We start from the raw sequence: 11,732 nt of genomic DNA, 5'->3' as shown, positions 1-11,732 counted from the left end.
TTAAATTAAATCGTCTTTGTAAGTATGCATGTACTCCCCCTTTAATTTATGATCAACTTCATTAAGTCCCACTTGTAATAATCGTATATTATAATTTCCTATTTGTTTGTGAATTTCCTGAATACAAACGTAAAAATTCCGTTCGGTAAATCGTCTTTCTCTCAAGGTTCGGCATATTGTTATTATTGTACTGTTAATCCAATAAATCCGTTATATTGTGTTCATTGTTAATAACTATAATTGCATGAAATCCATAACGCATGCGCATCTATTGCCACTGGCACTCCTGGCTGCCAAATGTTTGTATTTTCAGATACTAGACCTAGCCTTAAATGTAAAAGGAGTTAAAAGGTAAGAGTCACTTTTAGTAGGGTTCGACTAGTGCATGAAAACCATAAGCCATGTGCACCTATTGCCACTGGCACTCTTCGTTGCATAATACCTTGTCAAATGTTTGTATTTCCAGATAAAACGCCTTAAATAAATGTTAAAAGGAGTTGCAGTACTACCTGTTTCATTGGTGATTTGTACAGTGTGGGCCTATGAAAATAAAAACATTATGAAACTGAAATTTTCGAACAATAATATCTGAACATGGTAATGTTACTGGTACTCTTTAAATCATTTCTCAATGAATAATTCATATCTTTGGTTTTGGATTGTATATGACAAAGAATATAGATTTTTAATTCAGTTATTGAATATGGCTCAATGACGACGACCGAACGATTGACAAAGTAACAGTGTACAGAATTAATTATACAATCTGGTTTTGGATTGGAGCGTACATCTATAAGTGTAACCCTAATACACACACAAGAATAGAATAGTAGTCGTAAGTTAACCTCAATGACGTTTTAATAATTACGTTTCGTAGAATAACAGGGCCGTAACCAGCATGAGGCGCTCGCCTTATCTGCAATTTTAAATTTTCACCACCCACCTCAATTCTCCAGACCGTCATATTTTATATTAATAATAATTATATTTAAAGCATATTTGCCTCGTCTGTTTTTTAACCTCTCGCTACGGCCTTGAATAAATATAATATTATCACCTTTCCCACCAATGTACATAGACTTCACTTCACTGCATCAACAGAACACCCGAGTGCATTATTTTTGTTTCCTATGCAATTAAGGCAAATCATGAATAGTTCATTAGAATAATTATGACATAATATAAGACATTATAGAGGGCGCTGTTCATTATTTCTGCCTTAATTGCATAGGAAAAAAATAATGCCAACCGGGTCCGAATCTGTAAATGTTTTCACCGTTATAAATTATATGGGCTATTCTGTCTGTGTCGTTGTATGCCCCGTTATTATAAAGGACTGACCATCTGCAGACCAATATGCAAATAATGCAACTTGCAGATCAAGTAGGCTATTTACATACATAACTACGTAAACACTACACCCATGAAAGTTTCAACTACTTGCTTCGGTAGCCTTGATTGATAGCCGGGAAAACAGTAGTTTTCCATAAATAACATAAACTTACTAAACTGTGTTTCTTTACAAAAGGATAGACCAAGATTCAATGGTTTCTAGAAACTTTAGCCTGTTGCCGATATGAGACAAAGATGTTCAAAACGAGGGTTTCTTATATTTGTTCTTGGAGCTCTATCTCTACAACTTTTATACAAGTTGATTTTTATAATATATTGTGATAAGGAATGGGCAAAAGATGCGCTGCATAAATTGGTAAGATTCAAGAAGGAATATTTTGGGTTTTTGGGGGTTTTCATGAAAAGACACTAAATGAGTCTTATATTACACAGCGAAGTATTCATGCAACAGATCATTCATACGTTAAGCTCTCATGTCTACTAGAATAGTTTGACAAAAAATGTGATGTGCCCAAATATGGAAGTGATATGCCCAAAGTTGGTAGTGATATGACATCATCATGTCCATATATGGGCACATCACATTTTTTGTCACATAAAGTTTGATAATGTTGGCTTTATAGATAAAGAAAATCATTCTTTCTGTTAATATTTTTAACGTGTTTAACTTCTCTTTCAGTGCGACCATTACAGGAATGGTTTAATTGATGGGAATATTTGCCATGCACTTTGTGTTTCTGATGAATTCAAATATCAAGAATGCTTTAACTATCGGCATCGAAAGCTAGCCCTAAAGATGGACTGGAATGGTCGTCCTGTGATGCTTAAATCACTCAACCCATATCTAGAAAACTTTATTCCGGATTTAAATAAGCTTAGAGTAACCCTAGATAATAGTGGGAAATTTGACAAACAGACAAGTTTGAATTTGTTACGAAATAAACTTTCTAGTCAGATTAAAAAATATGTACAGCCTACAACATTTAATTTTGATGATGTCTACAAAAAGATGTGGACAGGGAATTCTTTTAATTTTGGGAAGGAAGAAATAATAAGTATTGGTTCCTTAGGTTTACAGAGAGAATATTTGTTTCTCCAATTCTATACAGACATTTTAAATTTCCCTGACGTACTAGGCACCTGTGGACATATGTATCTTGTCGAATATACACCACCACCATGGACCCTCAACCCTAGTGCTTCTGGGCTTCAAGAGGTGTCTAGTTTAACCTCATGGACTTGGAATCATCGGGTAAAACTTGCCTTAGCCTTTCTATCAATGCTTCGTACGTTTGAGGAACACTTTCACGATGTATTTTATCTTTGCGACATTAAGCATCCAAACTTTGGCGTGACTGATGATTTCGTAGTTAAAGCGATTGATGTAGACATGGCATATTTTAAGCAAACTGTGGAAAACTTTATGAGGAAGCGAAGATGTACAAAAGAAACGGCACAATCTGCATGTCGGTTTTTTGATTGCATAACAGAATGCGATGAAAATATTGGAAAATGTAAACCGTATCGAATAAACTCCAATTTTCAAGTAGGTACAGATTTATTTATAATTTTGACGATTATAAGTTAGGTCAAGTGTCAGAATCCACCAATTACACCCGTGTGAGAATGTTCACGTGACAAAATAATTTCTTTTCTTGTTCCAGGTTGTTTGCAAGAAAATATTTATTGGTGATAGCCTCCATCCAGGCATACTACGATCTCCTCCTAAGGAAGTGGCAAGCAGACTTGATGCGCTACTTCATCAGTGCTCAAACACTTTTCAAAATGGCAATTTGGCGACTGCTAATTCAACTTTCTACAACTTAAAGAACTTGCTAGAACAAACTATTACAGTATGATGGTTTAATTACACTACGCATTACGCGGACCAGGCTACTTTAGCGTTACGTTTGGCATCCACTGAATCAGTGGATGACCTATCCCCTCAACATGTCAATTGTGGTATAAGTTGACAGGAATAATACTCTGTGGTGTAATAAAGATGCCAGCGTGTTTATTTAAGACTGCAAGTGTTAAGAATAACTTGCTGTCCATTTTCAACTTCCTCTTACCAATGACCAATAGCAAAGAAAAGTGAAAGGAGAAGTAAGGGGAAAAAAAGAGAGGAAAGAAAAAAAAAAAAAAAAAAAAAATTAAAAAAAATAATAATAATAATAATGATAATTAATAATAATAATTATAAATAAATAAGGCAGTCAGTTTCTCTCTGTAAAAGAATAACTAAATAGAACAATAATACACAACCAAATACAGTAGAGCTAGCAAAACAGAGTTGGAGGAGCAGAGTCTTCACATATGAAGTTGGCTCCTAATACGAAGAAGAAGAAGAAGAAACAGGCACTGCTTGTCAATCAGGTCCTCACTGACTGGGTATTAACCAATCAATTTACTATTAGATAGGTCACTGATTTTATAAAATAGTTTGCAAGAAATTTGATTTCTGACCTTATACACCAATAAATACTTTAGTGGTTGTTTATAATAATAATCTAAATATTTCTCAATGCTGCTTTATGCAAAGCAATTTAACTAGAACTACAGACACATTAAATAAATACTTTTAAACATGAACAATAGTTTTGTTAGGGAATTGGGATGGCCGTGTGATATTCAATTTATTAAATTTAATGGGAAAGTATATATCTTTCACAAAATTTCGTATGTCATCAGGCAGCGTTTTAAAGGCTGGAAGCCCTTTGAATTGATCGATTTTGGGAACAAAATGGATTGATAGACAATCATGAGTACTTCCGAACAGTGCTATAAATGTATCACGAAAGCATATTAGTGTTTCATGTTTTATTCACCTGTTGTTGGGTGGTGGACATCTTGTAGACAATGTACAGCAGCAACAAACATACATAATTGATACAAATAAACACAATTTAAATTTGATAACTCTACGCGATTTTATACGAGATAAATGCGTAGACTCGGTCATCAATGACCGTCTACTTGATAATATAAACGACGAGCCCGCGGAAGAAAATGTAGCATACAACAGAACTATTAGAAAGAATTAATCGCAAAAGGGTTAGGCCTAAGCCAGATATACCACGGAGTTCAAATATCCCCCGCCATTCCTCTTGATGGATTGAGGCGGCAGGCATCAAAGCGATTTTAAAATTGAATGGAAGCGCATCGAAAATAAATAAAAGATCTTTCTCGGAAGATTCATTGTGGAGGAAAATCTGACTTGCTACATGCGTTTGCATGGTAGGTAGAAATCAACGTGCCGATAAAAATAAAATAATTAACAAATTCTTATCAGATAGATCTACGTAAACGTGTGAAGTAGGACTAAAGAGGTCTTATTTACAGTATATCAGTAGGCCTAATATTCGTATAAAATATCCTAATTTCCACAACTCAGGATTATGTCCATAATGATATCAATAGTAAGAATCTGTTATAGGCCTATGCGTAATTTTTTTTTATTAAGCCACTAATTTTTCATTATCATACATTAAATTCAATTATACCATACACAATTCAGTGATTATTTTACAGTTATTTTCTCATTTTCCCAATTGTCTTTTCTCTTACAGGTAATAACGTGGTACGTGCTTCATGATTGATGGTAAAATTAATTTATACCTGTAACAATAGATTATGGCAAGGCGTTTCGGACCGGACGGAGTCGGAGGAGAAGATTAGGTGGAAGAAATGCTTTCCATGGACTGCACCAGAAGTAATTTCTGGTGTCGAAGTACCATCAGAGCACAGCGCTATTTACGCGTTTGGATACATGTTCAGCCGCATATTACAAAACGAACAACATAAGAATACGGGAAACTGGCGAGATATGCATGCGGCGGCCGTCACCTGCAGAGCTAGCTTGACCACCACCACCTTTTATGTAATAACGTTAGATCATGAATAATTAAAAATTGAATGAACCCACATAAGAAAAAAAAAGTTAAATGAAACTTTGATGGGTTATACTGTAGATGCAAAAAAGGATAATCTGTTGGAAATAAATTTTGTAAACATTTAAAGATCAAAAAAATCAATGTTAAAGGATGAGGAAAATATAATGTTAACAGTAAAAAGTTAGTAAATGTTTGCATAGATAAATCCAAAGAAAAATAAAATGGGACAAACCCATGGGATGGATTTAGTAAACATAAACGTATTATAATTGTATGAAATAAATATGCATGTAGATGAAAAAAAACAACTATGTAAGAAAAAATAAGCTTTGTTAATGAAAATGTGTAATAGATAATATGTATAAAAAGAGGAAACTATGTAATCAATGTGGTTAAATGATAATGTATGTATAAACAAAATGATATATGGAAATAGTTTTTTTAAAGAAAATAAGTAAAAAAAAAGTGGAATGAATCCACATAAGAGAAGAAAGTAAAAAAGTTAAATGAAAATTTAAGAAGTTATAGTGCAAAAAAAGGATAATCTGCTGGAAATAAAAGTTTTGTAAACATTAAAGAACAAAAATATTAATATTAATGTTAAAGGATGAGAACAATATCATGTTAACAGTAAACATTTAGTAAGTAATGAGTATAACAGAGAATATGCATAAATTGTAGCTTTGTTTTCTTTTATTTATTATTAGTTTATGTATATATATATATATTTTTTTTCGTATTCGTATTTAATGTTATATTTCGTGGTGGGTCAAACTTACTGACTGACTTATTATGACTCTCTCCTCACGTGATTACTTCATTGCATTTATTATCCTGTATGTATGTTATTATATTGAGGAAATAAAATTAAATTGAAAATGAAATTATATTTATTTGCAATTATCACGTATTTTGTTCTATTTTACATTGTATAAAATTGTTATAAAACGATGACAACATTACAAAAACAGTTTCTGGGTACAACACTTGTAAAAAAAAAATTGTTTTGTACAAAAACATTGACTGGGTACAAAAACGGTGGCAGGGTATAAAAACAGTGGCAGGGTACAAAAACAGTGGCAGAGTACACAAACAGCGACAGGGTACAAAAACGGTGGCAGGGTACAAAATCGATGGCAGCTGGGTACAAAAACAGTAGCAGGGTACAAAAACAGTAGCAGGGTACAAAAACAGTAGCAGGGTACAAAAACAGTGGCAGGGTACAAAAACGGTGACAGGGTAAAAAATAGATGGCAGCTGGGTACAAAAACAGTAACAGGGTACAAAAACAGTGACAGGGTACAAAAACGGTGGCAGGGTACAAAAACGATGGCAGATGGGTACAAAAACAGTGGCAGGGTACAAAAATAGTGGAAGGGTACAAAAATGGTGGCAGGGTACAAAAACGGTGGCAGGGTACAAAAACGATGGCAGCTGGGTACAAAAAAAGTGGCAGGGTACAAAAACAGTGGCAGGGTACAAAAACAGTGGCAGGGTACAACATCGATGGCAGTTGAGTACAAAAAAATGAGCAGGGTACAAAAACAGTGGAGGGTACAAAAACGGTGGCAGGGTACAAAAACAGTGGAGGGTACAAAAACGGTGACAGGGTACAAAATAGATGGCAGCTGGGTACAAAAACAGTAACAGGGTACAAAAACAGTGACAGGGTACAAAAACGGTGGCAGGGTACAAAAATGATGGCAGATGGGTACAAAAACAGTGGCAGGGTACAAAAATAGTGGAAGGGTACAAAAACGGTGGCAGGGTACAAAAACGGTGGCAGGGTACAAAAACGATGGCAGCTGGGTACAAAAAAAGTGGCAGGGTACAAAAACAGTGGCAGGGTACAAAAACAGTGGCAGGGTACAACATCGATGGCAGTTGAGTACAAAAAAATGAGCAGGGTACAAAAACAGTGGAGGGTACAAAAACGGTGGCAGGGTACAAAAACAGTGGAGGGTACAAAAACGGTGGCAGGGTACAAAAACGGTGGCAGGGTACAAAAACGATAGCAGCTCGGTACAAAAACAGTGGCAGGGTACAAAAACGGTGGCAGGATACAAAAACGATGGCAGGGTACAAAAACAGTGGCAGGGTACAAAAACGGTGGCAGGGTACAAAAACGATGGCAGGGTACAAAAACGATGGCAGCTGGGTACAAAAACAGTGGCAGGGTACAAAAACGGTGGCAGGGTACAAAAATGGTGGCAGTGTACAAAAACAGCGTCACTGATTTTATACAATAGTTCGCGGGAAATCTGATTGCTGACCTTATACAGGAATAAATACTTAGTGGTTGTGATATTCCATTTATTTAATTTAATGGGAAAGTATATCTTTCACAAAATGACTTAAAATATCTTTGTATGTCAGACAGTGTTTAAGAGGCTGGAAGGCCCTGGTGGAAGGGTACAAACAGTGGCAGGGTACAAAAACGATGGCAGCTGGGTACAAAAAAAGTGGCAGGGTACAAAAACAGTGGCAGGGTACAACATCGATGGCAGTTGGGTACAAAAAATGAGCAGGGTACAAAAACAGTGGAGGGTACAAAAATGGTGGCAGGGTACAAAAACGGTGGCAGGGTACAAAAACAGTGGCAGGGTACAACATCGATGGCAGTTGGGTACAAAAAATGAGCAGGGTACAAAAACAGTGCAGGGTACAAAAACGGTGGCAGGGTACAAAAACGATAGCAGCTCGGTACAAAAACAGTGGCAGGGTAAAAAAACGGTGGCAGGATACAAAAACGGTGGCAGGGTACAAAAACAGTGGCAGGGTACAAAAACGGTGGCAGGGTACAAAAACGATGGCAGGGTACAAAAACAATGGCAGCTGAGTACAATAACAGTCGCAGGGTACGTAAACAGTGGCAAAGTACACAAACAGTAGCAGGGTACAAAAACGGTTGCAGGGTACAAAAAAAGTGGCAGGGTACAAAAACGGTGGCAGTACAAAATCGATGGCAGCTAAATGTATCACGAAAGCATATCAGTGTTTCATGTTTTATTCACCTGTTGTTGGGTGGTGGACATCTTGTAGACAATGTACAGCAGCAACAAACATACATAATTGATACAAATAAACACAATTTAAATTTGATAACTCTACGCGATTTTATACGAGATAAATGCGTAGACTCGGTCATCAATGACCGTCTACTTGATAATATAAACGACGAGCCCGCGGAAGAAAATGTAGCATACAACAGAACTATTAGAAAGAATTAATCGCAAAAGGGTTAGGCCTAAGCCAGATATACCACGGAGTTCAAATATCCCCCGCCATTCCTCTTGATGGATTGAGGCGGCAGGCATCAAAGCGATTTTAAAATTGAATGGAAGCGCATCGAAAATAAATAAAAGATCTTTCTCGGAAGATTCATTGTGGAGGAAAATCTGACTTGCTACATGCGTTTGCATGGTAGGTAGAAATCAACGTGCCGATAAAAATAAAATAATTAACAAATTCTTATCAGATAGATCTACGTAAACGTGTGAAGTAGGACTAAAGAGGTCTTATTTACAGTATATCAGTAGGCCTAATATTCGTATAAAATATCCTAATTTCCACAACTCAGGATTATGTCCATAATGATATCAATAGTAAGAATCTGTTATAGGCCTATGCGTAATTTTTTTTTATTAAGCCACTAATTTTTCATTATCATACATTAAATTCAATTATACCATACACAATTCAGTGATTATTTTACAGTTATTTTCTCATTTTCCCAATTGTCTTTTCTCTTACAGGTAATAACGTGGTACGTGCTTCATGATTGATGGTAAAATTAATTTATACCTGTAACAATAGATTATGGCAAGGCGTTTCGGACCGGACGGAGTCGGAGGAGAAGATTAGGTGGAAGAAATGCTTTCCATGGACTGCACCAGAAGTAATTTCTGGTGTCGAAGTACCATCAGAGCACAGCGCTATTTACGCGTTTGGATACATGTTCAGCCGCATATTACAAAACGAACAACATAAGAATACGGGAAACTGGCGAGATATGCATGCGGCGGCCGTCACCTGCAGAGCTAGCTTGACCACCACCACCTTTTATGTAATAACGTTAGATCATGAATAATTAAAAATTGAATGAACCCACATAAGAAAAAAAAAGTTAAATGAAACTTTGATGGGTTATACTGTAGATGCAAAAAAGGATAATCTGTTGGAAATAAATTTTGTAAACATTTAAAGATCAAAAAAATCAATGTTAAAGGATGAGGAAAATATAATGTTAACAGTAAAAAGTTAGTAAATGTTTGCATAGATAAATCCAAAGAAAAATAAAATGGGACAAACCCATGGGATGGATTTAGTAAACATAAACGTATTATAATTGTATGAAATAAATATGCATGTAGATGAAAAAAAACAACTATGTAAGAAAAAATAAGCTTTGTTAATGAAAATGTGTAATAGATAATATGTATAAAAAGAGGAAACTATGTAATCAATGTGGTTAAATGATAATGTATGTATAAACAAAATGATATATGGAAATAGTTTTTTTAAAGAAAATAAGTAAAAAAAAAAGTGGAATGAATCCACATAAGAGAAGAAAGTAAAAAAGTTAAATGAAAATTTAAGAAGTTATAGTGCAAAAAAAGGATAATCTGCTGGAAATAAAAGTTTTGTAAACATTAAAGAACAAAAATATTAATATTAATGTTAAAGGATGAGAACAATATCATGTTAACAGTAAACATTTAGTAAGTAATGAGTATAACAGAGAATATGCATAAATTGTAGCTTTGTTTTCTTTTATTTATTATTAGTTTATGTATATATATATATATTTTTTTTCGTATTCGTATTTAATGTTATATTTCGTGGTGGGTCAAACTTACTGACTGACTTATTATGACTCTCTCCTCACGTGATTACTTCATTGCATTTATTATCCTGTATGTATGTTATTATATTGAGGAAATAAAATTAAATTGAAAATGAAATTATATTTATTTGCAATTATCACGTATTTTGTTCTATTTTACATTGTATAAAATTGTTATAAAACGATGACAACATTACAAAAACAGTTTCTGGGTACAACACTTGTAAAAAAAAAATTGTTTTGTACAAAAACATTGACTGGGTACAAAAACGGTGGCAGGGTATAAAAACAGTGGCAGGGTACAAAAACAGTGGCAGAGTACACAAACAGCGACAGGGTACAAAAACGGTGGCAGGGTACAAAATCGATGGCAGCTGGGTACAAAAACAGTAGCAGGGTACAAAAACAGTAGCAGGGTACAAAAACAGTAGCAGGGTACAAAAACAGTGGCAGGGTACAAAAACGGTGACAGGGTAAAAAATAGATGGCAGCTGGGTACAAAAACAGTAACAGGGTACAAAAACAGTGACAGGGTACAAAAACGGTGGCAGGGTACAAAAACGATGGCAGATGGGTACAAAAACAGTGGCAGGGTACAAAAATAGTGGAAGGGTACAAAAATGGTGGCAGGGTACAAAAACGGTGGCAGGGTACAAAAACGATGGCAGCTGGGTACAAAAAAAGTGGCAGGGTACAAAAACAGTGGCAGGGTACAAAAACAGTGGCAGGGTACAACATCGATGGCAGTTGAGTACAAAAAAATGAGCAGGGTACAAAAACAGTGGAGGGTACAAAAACGGTGGCAGGGTACAAAAACAGTGGAGGGTACAAAAACGGTGACAGGGTACAAAATAGATGGCAGCTGGGTACAAAAACAGTAACAGGGTACAAAAACAGTGACAGGGTACAAAAACGGTGGCAGGGTACAAAAATGATGGCAGATGGGTACAAAAACAGTGGCAGGGTACAAAAATAGTGGAAGGGTACAAAAACGGTGGCAGGGTACAAAAACGGTGGCAGGGTACAAAAACGATGGCAGCTGGGTACAAAAAAAGTGGCAGGGTACAAAAACAGTGGCAGGGTACAAAAACAGTGGCAGGGTACAACATCGATGGCAGTTGAGTACAAAAAAATGAGCAGGGTACAAAAACAGTGGAGGGTACAAAAACGGTGGCAGGGTACAAAAACAGTGGAGGGTACAAAAACGGTGGCAGGGTACAAAAACGGTGGCAGGGTACAAAAACGATAGCAGCTCGGTACAAAAACAGTGGCAGGGTACAAAAACGGTGGCAGGATACAAAAACGATGGCAGGGTACAAAAACAGTGGCAGGGTACAAAAACGGTGGCAGGGTACAAAAACGATGGCAGGGTACAAAAACGATGGCAGCTGGGTACAAAAACAGTGGCAGGGTACAAAAACGGTGGCAGGGTACAAAAATGGTGGCAGTGTACAAAAACAGCGTCACTGATTTTATACAATAGTTCGCGGGAAATCTGATTGCTGACCTTATACAGGAATAAATACTTAGTGGTTGTGATATTCCATTTATTTAATTTAATGGGAAAGTATATCTTTCACAAAATGACTTAAAATATCTTTGTATGTCAGACAGTGTTTAAGAGGCTGGAAGGCCCTGGT

The 11,732-nt window shown here is 35.9% G+C and overlaps 1 protein-coding gene across 1 annotated transcript; it reads left to right on the top strand.

The window, feature by feature from the left end:
• Positions 1 to 564: 564 nt before the first annotated feature.
• On the top strand, positions 565 to 3,473 carry LOC140047743 (divergent protein kinase domain 1C-like). The gene is made up of 4 exons (XM_072092780.1): positions 565 to 835; positions 1,529 to 1,708; positions 2,033 to 2,899; positions 3,018 to 3,473. The coding sequence occupies exons 2-4, from the start codon at positions 1,577 to 1,579 to the stop codon at positions 3,210 to 3,212; spliced, it is 1,194 nt and encodes a 397-aa protein (XP_071948881.1). The 5' UTR covers positions 565 to 835; positions 1,529 to 1,576; the 3' UTR covers positions 3,213 to 3,473.
• Positions 3,474 to 11,732: the final 8,259 nt, after the last annotated feature.

Source organism: Antedon mediterranea, chromosome 1, assembly GCF_964355755.1.
Source record: "Antedon mediterranea chromosome 1, ecAntMedi1.1, whole genome shotgun sequence".
NCBI lineage: Eukaryota > Metazoa > Echinodermata > Crinoidea > Comatulida > Antedonidae > Antedon > Antedon mediterranea.
The sequence above is the reverse complement of the archived record's forward strand: the minus strand, read 5'-3'. Positions and strand labels throughout refer to the sequence as shown.

Bases quoted from the DNA above. Each gene is read 5' to 3' on its own strand.
- LOC140047743 (XM_072092780.1), top strand. From the start codon at position 1,577: ATGAGACAAAGATGTTCAAAACGAGGGTTTCTTATATTTGTTCTTGGA. The intron at 1,709-2,032 runs GTAAGATTCAAG...CTTCTCTTTCAG, and splicing joins AAGATGCGCTGCATAAATTG to TGCGACCATTACAGGAATGG. The intron at 2,900-3,017 runs GTAGGTACAGAT...TTCTTGTTCCAG, and splicing joins GAATAAACTCCAATTTTCAA to GTTGTTTGCAAGAAAATATT.